The 17,500-nt window shown below is 48.0% G+C and overlaps 1 protein-coding gene and 1 pseudogene across 2 annotated transcripts in view; both read right to left on the bottom strand.

Annotated features, from left to right (window-relative positions):
• Positions 1 to 17,500, bottom strand: part of LOC310780363 (segment polarity protein dishevelled homolog DVL-1-like) — a 46,810-nt gene that overhangs the window by 22,584 nt on the left and 6,726 nt on the right. Inside the window, exons 2-3 of the mRNA XM_083640937.1 lie at positions 11,116 to 11,185; positions 4,198 to 4,319 (exon numbers count right to left, since the gene is read on the bottom strand). Coding sequence (XP_083497063.1) covers positions 4,198 to 4,319; positions 11,116 to 11,185 — 192 coding nt within the window. The remainder of the gene's footprint in view (positions 1 to 4,197; positions 4,320 to 11,115; positions 11,186 to 17,500) is intronic.
• Positions 12,296 to 13,081, bottom strand: LOC310781577 (tetraspanin-7 pseudogene; annotated as a pseudogene). Its single transcript has one exon. The product of its transcript is annotated as a tetraspanin-7 pseudogene (transcript).

Genomic DNA, 17,500 nt, shown 5'->3' with positions numbered 1-17,500 from the left:
TGGTTTGCAGCACTTGAGGAATCCGTGAGTTTGCTCGTTTCATTCGTTGATATAAGCGATTGCCCCGAACGATTAATTAATTAATAGGCTATGTGAACGTTAGCGTGTGTGCGTGCGCGGGTGGAAGGGGGGGGGGGGTTGTTGGGACCTGTGCGTGTGCAGGTGTTCCCCATATAGGTGCGTTCCCCCACTTCTCTAGATAGCACTACACCTCTGATAGAAACAAAACAAAAAGTCAACATGGGGCATAAAAATACATGATAATCTCAAACTAAAACACTCTAAAAGTATAATGTATAACTAACAAACACAGGCACAAACATCATCCTGCAGGGGCTTAAAGGGACAGCTCACCCTAAAATCCTCAAGATATAAAATCCTCAAGATAATGCACACACTTTGTTGTGAGCAGTTTCATGTAGGAACTATTTTCTTTTGTAGGAAGTACTAGGAACTAGCTAGCAGCTAGTTTTTGGATTTTAGGGTGAGCTGCTCCTTTAAGAAGCTGCCTCCGTGGCAACGTGGTGCAGAAGATGATCAATGCAAAGTGCAGAACACAAGAGAGGAGACAGACTGCTGTGTCGGCTGTGTTCTCTCAGCGGGAGGAGGTGCTCAACCAGGCCTGCTGCTGACACCTTCCTGCATCTGAGTCCTGATGGGCTGCACCACCTGGGCTGCAGGCCTCCAACTCACACGGACCACTGCACGTGTGCTCAAAACACGGACCACTGCAGACGGACCACTGCACACGAACCGCTGCATGTGTGCTAAAAACAGCACTTTGTCACTGGTGCAGGACGCACCTGAAGAGGCATCGTCTGGCTGTACCGCTAGTAGTGACTGGAAGTAGCGATGTAACGATAACCGGTTTGAATGATAACTGTGATAAAAATTCCTTACGATCACCGTACCGTTTCAAATTTTCATTATCATTAAAACCGTGGTACCGTGATTACTGTCCATCGTGAGTGTATCAATCCTTTTTGGGTTTTGAGTTTTCAATAGAAAACTTGGTGAAATGATTTCTACGAGTGTATTAGTACTTTTTGAACATTTTCAGCACATTTGAACAAAACGTGATAATACTGATAACTGTGATCATTTCGGTCACGATAATCGTGATGTGAAATCTTTATACCGTCATTACATCTCTAACTGGAAGGCTGATGCGGTGGTGACTGTCTGTCTGTCTGTCTGTCTGTCTAACTGCCTGCCTGACTGTCTGTCTGTCTGTCTGTCTGTCTAACTGTCTGCCTGACTGTCTGCCTGACTGTCTGTCTGTCTGTCTGTCTGTCTGTCTGTCTGTCTAACTGCCTGTCTGCCTGCCTGACTGTCTGTCTGTCTGTCTGTCTGTCTGTCTGTCTGTCTGTCTGACTGCCTGCCTGTCTGTCTAACTGCCTGTCTGACTGCCTGTCTGTCTGTCTGTCTGTCTGTCTGTCTAACTGCCTGTCTGACTGCCTGTCTGTCTCTATGTCTGTCTGTCTGTCTAACTGCCTGCCTGACTGCCTGACTGTCTGTCTGTCTGTCTGTCTGTCTGTCTGTCTGTCTGACTGCCTGACTGTCTGTCTGTCTGTCTGTCTGTCTGACTGCCTGACTGTCTGTCTGTCTGTCTGACTGCGTGACTGTCTGTCTGTCTGTCTGTCTGTCTGTCTGTCTGTCTGTCTGTGGCTGCTGTCCAGCCGGGCGGGGGGTCTGCTGATCCGAGGGGGGATTATCCAGGGCGCTAGGCTGCAGCTGTGAACAAATGCCCCCGCCCCTCCGCAACCCCCCTTTCGCTGCCAATCGCCCTCCCCTCACCCTCCCTCTCCCCTCCCCCTCCCCTCCCCTCACCCTCCCCTCCCCTCACCCTCCCTCTCCCTGCCCCCCCTCCCCTCTCCCTCCTGGGAAATGGAGATGGGTGCTTTTAATGTCCGTTAATCCGGATGACCCGGCAGCAGCACACATCAATTCTGTCCCTTCTCAGCCCCAAAAAACACCTCATTCTGCTCCGCTCATCTGATACGGCTCCATTCACACCGACGCACACATGATGCCACGCATGAATAAAGCACAAAGGGAAAATGAAGTGGTAATAATATTCCAGCTATTTACAGAAGGAGGCAGAGGGCGGACGAGCCGATTGGTTGGAGAAAGCGAGGAGGTTGTGCTACAGGGAATTCAGCAGCTACGGCGTTTTCTCCGAGAGAAAAGCCTGCCTGTCTGGCTCAAAGAGGGGAAGAAGAGAAAGGGAGAGTGAAGGAGGGAGGGAGGGAGGGGGGAGGGAAATGAGGGGGAGGGAAGTGACGTGGGGGTAAGGAGGAGGGGGGGGGGGTGACCGACGCACTGTCATTTTGCGCCACAGGGTGGCAGTAGTCCCAGTAAAAGACGGGTCCAGGAACAATGAAATCATCAGGCCAGCTGACAGCCGAGCAGCAGGGAGCAGCCCGCAGAGGGCAAAAGCGAGCCGACATGTCAAACAGTGGATAAAGAGATACGCCGAGACATGACAGCCTGCATGTTCTCTATATAGATATACATATTACAGCTACAACAACCCCAGCACAGCACACTACTGCCCCGTGTGGGCCCTGATGAGGCCCACAGCCCTTCTGCCTATATTTAGATGTGGGCCTTCTCCTTAGCAAAGTGCAGTGAGGATCTGTCTTATCTGCCGGTCTGAAGGCAAAGTCTAGGCTCAGATCAGATCAGATCAGATCAGATCAGATCAGATCAGATCAGAAGGCTGCCAAAAATGCTCTAAATCATGAGCTGGTCGGCACCGATTTGACAGCCAACATGTTTGGGTCACATATCCCTTTCATATTAACAGCTAACCGGGTCTGGATGGGTTCTGGGTCACATCTCTTTCATATTAACAGCTAACCAGGTCTGGATGGGTTTTGGGTCACATCTCTTTCATATTAACAGCTAACCGGGTCTGGATGGGTTTTGGGTCACACATCTCTTTCATATTAACAGCTAACCGGGTCTGGATGGGTTTTGGGTCACATCTCTTTCATATTAACAGCTAACCGGGTCTGGATGGGTTTTGGGTCACATCTCTTTCATATTAACAGCTAACCGGGTCTGGATGGGTTCTGGGTCACATCTCTTTCATATTAACAGCTAACCGGGTCTGGATGGGTTTTGGGTCACATCTCTTTCATATTAACAGCTACACAGGTCTGGATGGGTTTTGGGTCACATCTCTTTCATATTAACAGCTAACCAGGTCTGGATGGGTTTTGGGTCACATCTCTTTCATATTAACAGCTAACCGGGTCTGGATGGGTTTTGGGTCACATCTCTTTCATATTAACAGCTAACCGGGTCTGGATGGGTTCTGGGTCACATCTCTTTCATATTAACAGCTAACCAGGTCTGGATGGGTTTTGGGTCACACATCTCTTTCATATTAACAGCTAACCGGGTCTGGATGGGTTTTGGGTCATATATCTTTCATATTAACAGCTAACCAGGTCTGGATGGGTTTTGGGTCACATCTCTTTCATATTAACAGCTAACCGGGCCTGGATGGGTTTTGGGTCACATCTCTTTCATATTAAAAGCTAACCGGGTCTGGATGGGTTTTGGGTCACATCTCTTTCATATTAACAGCTAACCGGGTTTGGATGGGTGCTCTAAGGGGCTGAACACAATGGGTCGTATTGAGTGCCAGTATTTCCCTGAAGATGTTTTATGCTGTGAGGGGCTATTTGTAGAATCTGGGGGAGTAACGCATCATATGGATGTTTACATAGATGAGCGGACCTAACACTGTACTCTACGGCTGGGTGGGCGGGCAGCACTTTGCGAGGGAGTGGAAATGTAACTTAACACACTCGTACGTGCACCAGTGAAAGCTAACAAGATAGAAACACATGCTTTTACGCACACTTGACATGACATTCACACACAGGGCACACACACCACCTACACACACCTACACACAGGGCACACACACACCACCTACACACACCTACACACAGGGCACACACACACACAAACACACACAGGGCACACACACCACCTACGTCTCTTATAGGAGCCTGAGTGGGAGGAATCTCTCTAACGAGCGGTCCATCAGCACATGTGGCGGCGCGCAGTGGAATAAAAAGGTCACCCCTTATGCACAGGACCGTGTGCTTGTGTGTGTGTGTGTGTGTGTGTGTGTGTGTGTGTGTGTCTAATTGTGCATACAGGACAGCCTATACGTACTGGAAGGAGGGGGGCCGCGAGTCCCCGATGCCCCCTGTCCTCTCCAGGGGAGGGGGCAGCTCTGGATGGCTCTCTGTACACTGGGATCCCCCATCAGAGTGGGCGCTCTCAGCCAGGACCAACTGAGACAGGAGGAAAAGAAAGCAAAACAAGTTAAAAGACACATGGCCAAGGAGTGTTTTTTTATATGATCTAAGAGGCCATTTACACCTGGCATTACCATGCGTTTTCTGTGATCAGATTGCAATCAGATTGTGTTTTATCACTTGAAAGTACAGGTGTAAACACCCCCAAAACGCATTGAAGAAGGATTGCAATCTGATCGGCCAAACCACCTCCGGAGGTGGTCAGGGATGCATTGTGACCACATTGAACACAAGTGTAAATGCAATGTGTCCTCTCAATCTGGATACAGCAACTTTATGCGGATTGAGAGGACAACCATTTCTGCCATCGGATTGCAATCAGATTGCAGAAAATGCATGTTAACGCCAGGTGTAAATGGAATCAGGCTGAAGTGATCAAATACAATCTGATTGCAATCTGATGGCATAAAACACATGTTAACGCCAGGTGTAAATGAGATATATTCAGCTAGGAAAGACACACAAACAAAGATACATATTTCTTTCAAATGATATAGACCCCGCCCATACAGAGCAGTGTTTCCCCTACAATTCACGACGCCCCCGCCAGGCCAGATTTTCTTTTTGCAAAAACACCTTTTGTTTTTTTTTGTTTTTCTGCTCTCCCCAAAATTGCAATAACATTTTATGGCATATTATTAATTTACAATACAACAATACTGGTGTTGACACAGTGTTGACAGTGATAGGAGATGCCAAATCATCCAAAACAATAAGCATTTTGCTTTTAGGAGCATCGTGCCAGCGTGCAGCGCTGTTCCAAAACGTGTCAACGTGTGTCGTTGCCTGGGAAACGCACATAGTATGATGATACTTGGGATGCCATTGCGAACATAGATTCGAACGGGTTAGCTAAAAGTTTAGCGTCGCCAGCGAGGGCCGCCCACCGTTGCGGTCGGGGTACGTTTCCAAGGCCTGGAAAAATGTTCTAGGGAAAACACTGCAGAGGAAGGGGGACGTGATCAAAGACGACCTAGAGACAGACTCTGAGACATAACTCCAAGGTAAACACAGAGATGATGGAGCCACATCCAGTGCATGAGCAGGCATACAGCAAGGGGAGGATGAGATGCATCAAGGAGGCAGAGACATGGCTGCTGGCTACGTGGCTACGTGGCTACGCATAAACAACCGGAGGTCATAGAGAGCGAGCAGACGAGCACACGGCTTTCTGTGCTGAGGCTCCGTACAAAGGAGGATGTGTGCACTGACCCAGAGAAGATACAGCCACTCTCCTCTCATCTGAATCAGAATCATGACAGTTAAAGCAGGCTGCCTTGGGAAGACAGTGTGGATTATTCTTCTTCTTCTCCTGAGACAGGCTAATGGAAGCTTGGGGATTCACAGCTAGCATTATGCTAATATAGCTCATCTACCTGTGCCACTGGGCTCTGAAATGAACCTGTGTGCTGCCTTTTTTTTTGCTCCAATAGAGAGGCAAAGTGGAACGTGACTTCCTGCTTCAGCACTGTACCAGAGATTTTCATACGCCATTTATTTTCCCATAGACATTTCGTAAAATGCTGATAAAATCGTTTTACTTCTTCGAACCAAACGGTTCAGCTAACGCTATAATCGGGAGAGAGCATAGAACATTTCACTCGGACCAAAACTAAAAACAACATCGAAAAAAGATTTTCTTTAAACCCGCATTCTTTTTTTACGTTTTGGTCCGAGTGAAATGTTATGCGATCTCTCCTGTTTCTAAATATATCTGAACCGTTTGATTTGACGAAGTAAAGCTATTTTTATAAGCATTTTACGAAATGTCTGTGGGAAAATAAATGGCAGATGAAAATCTCTGGTACAGTGCTGAAGCAGGAAGTAGGCGGTCACTTTGCCTCTCTATTCAAAAGATTGAAAGCATTTCAACACTTTCCATCCTGTTTTGTTGCTGTCGACTTAAGGCCCAATTATACTTTACGTTAAAGACGGAGACGGAGACAGACAGAGTCTTCTGTCCGTACTCTGCGTTCATTTCGTGCGTTTTCTGTCCGTCCTCTGAAAGCTTACGGATACACATGAAACGGAGCAGAACCACACACACACACTCATAAATTTGACTCTAGGGATGGGCATTTCTAGCAAAAACACTATTCGAAATTCGCTGGCCAAAGTCGACTTTTAATCGAAATTCGGAAAAAAAGAAAAGAAATGTAAAAAAAAAAAAAAAATGTAGAAAAGATTTTTTTTTTTTTTTTGTGAGTGAAATGTTGCATTGTCTCCCTTGATTTTAAGTATAGTCGAATCGCTTGGTTTGAGCAAGTAAAACAATTTTTATAAGCATTTTAAGCAAGGTTTATGGAAAAATGAATGGCGGATGAAATCCCATGAAGAGGGAGAGGTTGCTTATAAAAATTGTTTTACTTGCTCAAACCAAGCGATTCCACTATACTTAGAATCAGGGGAGACAATGCAACATTTCACTCACCAAAAAAAAAAAAATGTTTTTTGTTTTGTTTTTTCTTTCAATAAACGAATTTCGACTTTCAATAATAAAAGTCGACCTTGATAATAACAACGATTATTCGAAAATTCGAAATTCGATGCCCATCCCTACTCTCTACTGCCCACTGGTGGATGTATTGCTTAACATGATACCAACGTGAAAGACGCATGGAAGTATGTGGCCAGTGACGATAATAACGTTTGAAACGGACGCATCTATTTACGTATGAAAATAGAGTATAAATGAGCCATTAGATTAGCCCATGTCTGCATTGCAATGTGCTGATTGGCTCTCTGTCTACATGTCTGCAAACTGCTGATTGGCTCATTGGCTGAGACAAAGAAACTAGCTTCCCTGCCTACCAACACGAGGGTCGCAGGTTCAAACCCCCCGGGCGTCCATACAGGCACAATTGGCCGTGTCTGCGGGTGGGAAGCCGGATTAAGGGGTATGTGTCCCGTTCGCTGCACTAGTGCCTCCTCTGGTCAGTGGGGGGGAACTGGGGGGGAATAGACTGTTTTCACGGGGCCCATTTTGTGCCGAAAAGGCAGGGTAAACACAGGTGCAAGCAAAACACTAATGAGGGTTTCCAACTTCCATGATTGGAATTTGGAAACCCTCATTAGTGTTTTAGCATTATGAAGGAAATATACCATACATATTACTGTTATATGCATTAAAATCACATCACACACATCAAAAATGACTTTTAATTCTCAGGATTATTTAGTCCGTTTAAGAGTTGTTGTAAGTAAACATCTTGTTCCTAACAGCTGGGCTCATAGCCTGGATGTGAGAGCCCTGAAGACAGTTGCAGTATGTTGTGTTAAATCATGCATACAGTGATATTTGTGATCTCCATATATGAAGATGCATAATATCTTCAGGGGGCAGCTGGTAGCAGCAGCAGCAGCAGTGTGGCTTAGAGAGTGAAGAGACCATCCTTAAACAAGAGGAACCTGGGTTCAAGTTCCACATATCAGCAAGCATATGGCCTGCCGATGTGCCCTCGAGCAAAACGCCGAATCCCTAACAGCTCCATTGGTGCTGCTCTGTAGCTGAACCTGACCCCTGACCTCCCAGTGGAGGGAGGCAGGATGATTTCCCTAGAGGGTTATTGATGCATCACTCACATTATCATAAACCACAGCCAATTTTGGCCCAAAACCTAAAAGCTATGTCTAGCTAGTATGAATGAATGAATTAATGATTTTTTTTTTTATTGTTTTTTGGATAATGCAAGACAAACATGCAGGGGATGACATGAAAAGTGTAAACACTTATTTCCATCATGCTCCCTGCTGGTCTCATAAAACATGAGACACAATAACATGGTAACATTGGGTAAAACAACACAGCTATAGCTACAACTATAACACCAGGAGACTCACGTTTCACACTAGTTTGCTCAACAAGAATTTCTTCCGAAGGTTTTTTAAACCCATTCAGATAATTAATTAGATCTAATTAGAGAATTAGATCTCGCTTATTATAGGGTGATGTACTGTAGCATAGCCTGTCACTGAGGCCCATTCACATCTAGAACACGAACTATAAAGATATAAACTATAGCTGCTAGTTTATAGGTATCTTTATAGCATATCAAGATATAATGTAATAATATAATATAGCGGTACATTGCTAGTCAAGCTTTCACACTACAATATCTGCAGGAAGTTCCTCTGCAAAAGTTACCAAATTTTCCTGCTCCTTTCTTAAAACTTTACTTTACTTTGAGTAATTAGAAAAGCGCTATATACCGTAAGTCATATGTGTTATTATTATTATTATTGATTCATCATTGTCTCTACGTCCAAAAAGTAGATCGAATCAAAAATGTAGTTCCAGGTATAATGTACTACTGAATGATTTTCATAGTTACTTACTGCTGTAGTGGGAACACAGACGTTCTATTTACTAACAATTTAAAAGCTTTTTATAATTACAGTTACTTTAGTTATCGTTGGATGTGAACGGGCCTTAACTTGTGTCTGGTGAGGTGACATGACGATATAGACCGGTGACACGGTGCTGTGTAAATCCTCACGAACACGACAGGTAGTGTGCTATCTCTCCGGCCTGCACTGCGGACGGCGTTTGATAACGGCGGCTAAGTTTAGCAGCTAATGGAATAGCTCACACCTAGCGCTCACATACTGCAGCTTAAGAGATCACGCTGAAGAGAGTGTTTCAAAAGCTGTGTGGAGGCGTTTATATGCCTACGTTTTACATGGACCGTGGGCACAGCGCTGAGCCCAGCAGCCAGGAGGAGAGAGGAGAGGTAGGTCTCAGTCAGGAGGAGAGAGGAGCGGTAGGTCTCAGTCAGGAGGAGAGAGGAGAGGTAGGTCTCAGTCAGGAGGAGAGAGGAGCGGTAGGTCTCACAGGAGGAGAGAGGAGAGGTAGGTCTCACAGGAGGAGAGAGGAGTGGTAGGTCTCACAGGAGGAGAGAGGAGCGGTAGGTCTCACAGGAGGAGAGAGGAGAGGTAGGTCTCAGTCAGGAGGAGAGAGGAGCGGTAGGTCTCAGTCAGGAGGAGAGAGGAGAGGTAGGTCTCAGTCAGGAGGAGAGAGGAGAGGTAGGTCTCACAGGAGGAGAGAGGAGCGGTAGGTCTCACAGGAGGAGAGAGGAGTGGTAGGTCTCAGTCAGGAGGAGAGAGGAGCGGTAGGTCTCAGTCAGGAGGAGAGAGGAGAGGTAGGTCTCACAGGAGGAGAGAGGAGAGGTAGGTCTCAGTCAGGAGGAGAGAGGAGAGGTAGGTCTCACAGGAGGAGAGAGGAGAGGTAGGTCTCAGTCAGGAGGAGAGAGGAGAGGTAGGTCTCACAGGAGGAGAGAGGAGAGGTAGGTCTCAGTCAGGAGGAGAGAGGAGCGGTAGGTCTCACAGGAGGAGAGAGGAGAGGTAGGTCTCAGTCAGGAGGAGAGAGGAGAGGTAGGTCTCACAGGAGGAGAGAGGAGTGGTAGGTCTCACAGGAGGAGAGAGGAGTGGTAGGTCTCACAGGAGGAGAGAGGAGAGGTAGGTCTCACAGGAGAGAGGAGAGGTAGGTCTCACAGGAGGAGAGAGGAGCGGTAGGTCTCAGTCAGGAGGAGAGAGGAGAGGTAGGTCTCACAGGAGGAGAGAGGAGCGGTAGGTCTCAGTCAGGAGGAGAGAGGAGAGGTAGGTCTCACAGGAGGAGAGAGGAGTGGTAGGTCTCACAGGAGGAGAGAGGAGTGGTAGGTCTCAGTCAGGAGGAGAGAGGAGAGGTAGGTCTCACAGGAGGAGAGAGGAGCGGTAGGTCTCAGTCAGGAGGAGAGAGGAGAGGTAGGTCTCACAGGAGGAGAGAGGAGTGGTAGGTCTCACAGGAGGAGAGAGGAGTGGTAGGTCTCAGTCAGGAGGAGAGAGGAGAGGTAGGTCTCAGTCAGGAGGAGAGAGGAGCGGTAGGTCTCACAGGAGGAGAGAGGAGTGGTAGGTCTCACAGGAGGAGAGAGGAGCGGTAGGTCTCACAGGAGGAGAGAGGAGCGGTAGGTCTCACAGGAGGAGAGAGGAGAGGTAGGTCTCACAGGAGGAGAGAGGAGTGGTAGGTCTCACAGGAGGAGAGAGGAGAGGTAGGTCTCAGTCAGGAGGAGAGAGGAGTGGTAGGTCTCACAGGAGGAGAGAGGAGTGGTAGGTCTCACAGGAGGAGAGAGGAGTGGTAGGTCTCACAGGAGGAGAGAGGAGCGGTAGGTCTCACAGGAGGAGAGAGGAGTGGTAGGTCTCACAGGAGGAGAGAGGAGTGGTAGGTCTCACAGGAGGAGAGAGGAGAGGTAGGTCTCAGTCAGGAGGAGAGAGGAGTGGTAGGTCTCACAGGAGGAGAGAGGAGTGGTAGGTCTCACAGGAGGAGAGAGGAGTGGTAGGTCTCACAGGAGGAGAGAGGAGTGGTAGGTCTCACAGGAGGAGAGAGGAGTGGTAGGTCTCACAGGAGGAGAGAGGAGCGGTAGGTCTCACAGGAGGAGAGAGGAGAGGTAGGTCTCACAGGAGGAGAGAGGAGTGGTAGGTCTCACAGGAGGAGAGAGGAGAGGTAGGTCTCAGTCAGGAGGAGAGAGGAGTGGTAGGTCTCACAGGAGGAGAGAGGAGTGGTAGGTCTCACAGGAGGAGAGAGGAGTGGTAGGTCTCACAGGAGGAGAGAGGAGCGGTAGGTCTCACAGGAGGAGAGAGGAGTGGTAGGTCTCACAGGAGGAGAGAGGAGTGGTAGGTCTCACAGGAGGAGAGAGGAGTGGTAGGTCTCACAGGAGGAGAGAGGAGAGGTAGGTCTCACAGGAGGAGAGAGGAGTGGTAGGTCTCACAGGAGGAGAGAGGAGTGGTAGGTCTCACTTACCCAGGACACCACTCTCCCGTTGAAGCAGGGCAGCTTGGCGTTGTCATCGGAAATCTCCTCTTTGACAACCCTGCAGGGGGAGCGACAGACAGAAAGAGTCAGGGGGGGAGTGGGGACACCAGCTCACACACACATACACACACACACACAGGAGAGACATACTGAGAGACATTCACGCTTTGTAAGTCACATTTTCCACATGGCTTTCCACTGGCTTGTTTTACACCCTTTGCTAGCTAGCTAGCAGCAGCAGCAGCAATGCTGTCCCCTGATTATCAGTGATTTGTGGAGTGTCCTTACAGTGACACGACTGTCCTTACAGTTACACGACTGTCCTTACAGTGACACGACTGTCCTGACAGTGACACGACTGTCCTTACAGTTACACGACTGTCCTTACAGTGACACGACTGTCCTTACAGTGACACGACTGTCCTTACAGTGACACGACTGTCCTTACAGTGACACGACTGTCCTTACAGTCACACGACTGTCCTTACAGTGACACGACTGTCCTTACAGTTACACGACTGTCCTTACAGTGACACGACTGTCCTTACAGTGACACGACTGTCCTTACAGTCACACGACTGTCCTTACAGTGACACGACTGTCCTGACAGTGACACGACTGTCCTTACAGTGACACGACTGTCCTTACAGTGACACAACTGTCGTTACAGTGACACGACTGTCCTTACAGTTACACTCACTTGATAGGGCTGCTCATCCCTGGCACGGACAGAGGCATAAATCAGTAATGAATGGGTCTCAATGTGAACCTGTGTGGGTGTGTGCAGGAGTTGAGTTGATTTGATTCAGTCTCACAGCATACTATACACTGAATAAAAGCAGAATTTCCATAAGAAGAAATAGATTAAACACCTAAATACAAAATGCAAAAAAATAAAATCACATTTTCACAAGACAACAAAATATAAAATCTCACGATTTTTTTTTAAACTGGACGGACAAACCTCGTCTTTATTTTGTCACAGACACATATTATGTACACATGTGCACGGCACGGCAGCCAGTACACACACACACATGCTCTGGAGGCGCCGTGAAATTTGTCCTTCGCATTTATCCCATGCTGGCTCGTCCTCCATGGTCAGGCCAGGAGCAGTTGGCAGCTGCATTGAAACGCCCACGGACAAACTTCTTCCAACCGCCGCTGGTCAGACGATGATCTCCTTGTATGTTTTTAGTGGGGGGTTATATATGGAGGAAACCCTAGGGGAGCCCGGCGAGAACATGTATTGAGACAAGCAGCAGGTCAGGAATATTCCAATGAGCTGGAAGAAGGCGATTCCAATAGAGATTCCTGCGATGATTCCCAGGTTGGACTCCATCGTGCTGGTCACCAGTGAGAAGCAACCCTCTCTGTACACCTCATTCCCAAACTTCTCAGGGTCTTTGAGGCTCTCTGGTGTGCAGTTAGCGTGGTCTTTACAGCAGCTGGGAGGGATGCCCTTCTCTTTAAAGTAGGTGGTATCCATCCAGTCGGTGTAATGTGTCGTCCCGCAGCACTTCAGAGTACTTTGGATGTTGTCGACTGCAGTGCTTGGTTTGTCGGTGCCATCGTAGTTCTCCACAGCGTTTGAATAGACATCTGATAATATGGCCTTGATCTCATGACTGAAGAGGGAGCATGAGATTAGAGCCACAAGCTGAGCCAGCAACACCAAGGTCAGGAACATGGCATACAGTTTGAGCATCCGTGGGCTTCTGCAGCATGTAGCGAAGCAGCCGAACAGTCCGGAAATAACCATGATGGCTCCGGTCCCAATGAGGACAATGAGCACGTTGGTGCTCTTGTCAGAGAGGGGGCTCACCTTCCCCCACACGCCGACCCCCAGCAGGAACACTGCAGTGAACCAAAATATGAGGCTGTAGGAGATGAGCAAAGTCTTCAGACAGGTAATCAGGGGCTTCGTCTGAAGCCGTCCAGATGGTGGAGACATGGTGGCTTTTGCCGTTTGTGGGTGAAGAGAAGAGAAAACCTCACTGTGCCCTGTTGGAGATGAGTGGTAAAAGAAATAGACCTTGTTATATACCCCAGCAGGGAAGGATTTATGACATCACTGATGATGTCACAATGTCTATGACATCATCACTGATGATGTCACAATGTCTATGACATCATCAGTGGCTGTGATGTCACTGATGATGTCATAGACATTGTGACATCATCAGTGATGTCATAAATCCTTCTCTGATGAGGTTATCATTCCTATCCTATACTGATGGGTTTTGCATTACACTGCATTACACTGCTGGAGCTCATGAACTTAAAACGATCCTTTGGTTGATGATGGCAATGGGTGTGTCCAATCATCTGCCTAACTTCCAAACTGATGATGTCATGTCCCACAATCATCGAGTGATGTGACTGATGATGTCATGTCCCACAATCATCGAGTGATGTGACTGATGATGTCATGTCCCACAATCACCGAGTGGTGGCCAGTGGTGACAGATGTGATGTCATACCCACTGATGAGACAATGTGACATCATCAGTGGCAATGGGCATATTCAACCACAGCCAGGCTTCTGGGTGAGTGTGAATGGGAGCTGAGTGATCAGCTGGGTAGTGCTGCTGTACACTGTACATCCGCACACCCACTAGCCTGGCTGGCTTGAGTGATGTCACAAGTGTTATATGCCCAGATGGCTTTTTATTATGCACGTGCCAGCTGCTTTACAATGACCGGCCCTACACACCGCCAAGTGACGTGGGCGATATACTTGCTATCGCCCAGTCAGCCCTGCCCCGCTGCTACAGTGTGGTTGGCTGCCTTGCTGTATTTCAATTGGTCGATTTCGAAATGGCCCCTCCTTCCGTCGCTGCACCATGCTCTTTAACACGTTCACTGCCAATGACGTGTTTTTACGTCAAAAAAATGTTTTTTTTTTTTTTGACCGTGGGATGTGCATCTAACCCTTTTACATCTCTTATATCAATATTGAAGCCACCGAACATGTACAACCCATTCCACCGACCCACTAAGTGGCGACAGTGCTCTCCCAGACTAGAGGAAGGCAAGCAAAAAGCAGTGTGAGGAAGCCATTCTCGTGAAAATGGCTGGTCGCGCTGATTGCTGGCGGTGCGGGATTGCAAATTTGCATAATAGATTACGGGTGGAACACACTTTGAAACACGCAGCATAAATAAGACCAGAATCGCAAAAGCTTCATCAAAGCTCTCAACACAAACCACAAGAAACGAGCGAGCCGATCCAGACTTGCACAGCGGCCGCCAGCAGACAGGCAGCAGAAGCAGTGAGCCTGGTGACGCGAGGTTACAGCAGCAGCAGCAACGAGCTTGTGACATGCCCGCTGCAGCCAAGAAGAACACACACGGAGGGAGGAGTTTGAAGTAGAGGGGTGTTTCCTGCTGTTATGGAGGAAATTACTGTTCAAAACTATTGTTTAGATGTCTGACGTCTTACTGATGCCAAAAATGAATGGTTAAAGTGACTGTTCTATCGAATTTCACAAAAAGCCGTTTATCTCAGAATAATTTTTCTGACGCTGAAACCATGCTGTATTCAACTGCTAATGCTTACATAACTACTAACTCTACAAACTAACTCTTTTAGACAGAGAAAGCACACATTCTATTAGTTCTTTTGAGATATTGTGTGTTCACAAAATCTTAGCAGAAAAGAATCCTCGGGTCTTGAAAGATGAGCCAGAATCCTCAAAAAAACCCTCTGGCAGAACCTACCTACAGTAAAAAAAAAAACGGCTGGCAGTGAATGTGTTAATTATTATTATTTAAGAGCCTAACAGCAGTGGGTGGGGTTGCTGTTCTCAGGCAGTTTGTCCTTACGTTACCGTTCTTTCGCAGCAGCACCCTGTTTGTGCAGATATGTGTGTGTGGTCTCTGATCAGCCATGACAGTTTGATGCAATGTAGGTAATGCTGCATATAGATACATACAGTACATACATAAATAGACAGACAGACAGACAGACAGACAGACAGACAGACAGACAGTGTGTGTCTATAGAGAGCCAAAGTGGAACGTCACTTCCTGCTTCAGCACTGTACCAGAGATTTTTACCTGCCATTTATTTCCCCATACACATTTCGTAAAATGCTTATAAAAATAGTTTTACTGGTTCAAACCAAATTGTACAGATATATTTAGAAACAGGAAAGATCGCATAACATTTCACTCAGACCAAAACGTTAAAAAAAAATGCAGGTTTAAAGAAAATATTTTTTCTATGTTGTTTTTTTTAAGTTTTGGTCTGAGTGAAATGTTCTATGGTCTCTCCCGATGCTATAGCTGAACCGTTTGGTTTGACCAAGTAAAACTATTTTTATAGGCATTTTACGAACTGTCTATGGGAAAATAAATGGCGGAAGAAAATCTCTGGTACAGTGCTGAAGCAGGAAGTGCCTCTCTATTGGTCTCAGACAGTGTGCGCGCTTTATGCATGTGTGAAAAGGTAGTGAGCTGTGACAACAGGGCGTCACGGTACGGGAGTGTATTAATAGAGTGATCCAGTGTGTGTGAGCCTCCCCTCGTCTTTAGAGTGATCCAGTGTGTGTGAGCCTCCCCTCGTCTTTAGAGTGATCCAGTGTGTGTGAGCCTCCCCTCGTCTTTAGAGTGATCCAGTGTGTGTGAGCCTCCCCTCGTCTTTAGAGTGATCCAGTGTGTGTGAGCCTCCCCTCGTCTTTAATAGAGTGATCCAGTGTGTGTGAGCCTCCCCTCGTCTTTAATAGAGTGATCCAGTGTGTGTGAGCCTCCCCTCGTCTTTAGAGTGATCCAGTGTGTGTGAGCCTCCCCTCGTCTTTAGAGTGATCCAGTGTGTGTGAGCCTCCCCTCGTCTTTAATAGAGTGATCCAGTGTGTGTGAGCCTCCCCTCGTCTTTAGAGTGATCCAGTGTGTGTGAGCCTCCCCTCGTCTTTAGAGTGATCCAGTGTGTGTGAGCCTCCCCTCGTCTTTAGAGTGATCCAGTGTGTGTGAGCCTCCCCTCGTCTTTAGAGTGATCCAGTGTGTGTGAGCCTCCCCTCGTCTTTAGAGTGATCCAGTGTGTGTGAGCCTCCCCTCGTCTTTAATAGAGTGATCCAGTGTGTGTGAGCCTCCCCTCGTCTTTAATAGAGTGATCCAGTGTGTGTGAGCCTCCCCTCGTCTTTGGCTGTAAATTCCCTACAAAAATACCTCCCAGTTACCCTTTTGACCTGCTGGGACACAGTTCAAGCAGTAACCGGTCACCAGCACACCTGCTAGGCTCGCGTCGCCTCCATCAAGCTAGCTGAGAGAGATGAGGCTTACACACACACACACACACACACACACACACACACACACACACACACAGATCTATATTTACCTGTTAAGTGTTATAACTCCGTGTATGACTTTATGTCTGTTGCTAATTTCTTTATTTGCAAAGATAATTTCACCGAATCGGCACAAGCGAGAGTTTCTGAAACGGAGTGGAGATCTGGCTTTAAGCTACTCGGCTTTGAGCGGCGTAAATGAAAAGGGAGAGAGGTGCCTTGAGAGCAGCAAGAAATCCTAAGAAGATTTTACGCAGAGGGGTGTCTCTCCGACGGAGGCTTTATAGACTAGTCTGCTGCTGCGGCCTGCTCCACCTCAGGAGGAAAAGACGAGCACAGAGTCTGCTGCTCAGGCCTGCTCCACCTCAGGGAGGAAAAGACGAGCACAGAGTCTGCTGCTGCGGCCTGCTCCACCTCAGGAGGAAAAGACGAGCACAGAGTCTGCTGCTGCAGCCTTCTCCACCTCAGGAGGAAAAGACAACGAGCACAGAGTCTGCTGCTGCAGCCTGCTCCACCTCAGGAGGAAAAGACGAGCGAGCACAGAGTCTGCTGCTGCAGCCTGCTCCACCTCAGGAGGAAAAGACAACGAGCACAGAGTCTGCTGCTGCAGCCTGCTCCACCTCAGGAGGAAAAGACGAGCACAGAGTCTGCTGCTCAGGGCTGCTCCACCTCAGGAGGAACAGACGAGCACAGAGTCTGCTGCTGCAGCCTGCTCCACCTCAGGAGGAAAAGACGAGCACAGAGTCTGCTGCTGCAGCCTGCTCCACCTCAGGAGGAAAAGACCAGCACAGAGTCTGCTGCTGCAGCCTGCTCCACCTCAGGAGGAAAAGACGAGCACAGAGTCTGCTGCAGCCTGCTCCACCTCAGGAGGAAAAGACGAGCACAGAGTCTGCTGCTGCAGCCTGCTCCACCTCAGGAGGAAAAGACCAGCACAGAGTCTGCTGCTGCAGCCTGCTCCACCTCAGGAGGAAAAGACGAGCACAGAGTCTGCTGCAGCCTGCTCCACCTCAGGAGGAAAAGACCAGCACAGAGTCTGCTGCTGCTCAGGGCTGCTCCACCTCAGGGAGGAAAAGACGAGCACAG

The sequence above is a fragment of the Poromitra crassiceps genome, assembly GCF_964638095.1.
Source record: "Poromitra crassiceps genome assembly, chromosome: 8".
Taxonomy (NCBI): domain Eukaryota; kingdom Metazoa; phylum Chordata; class Actinopteri; order Beryciformes; family Melamphaidae; genus Poromitra; species Poromitra crassiceps.
The sequence above is the reverse complement of the archived record's forward strand: the minus strand, read 5'-3'. Positions and strand labels throughout refer to the sequence as shown.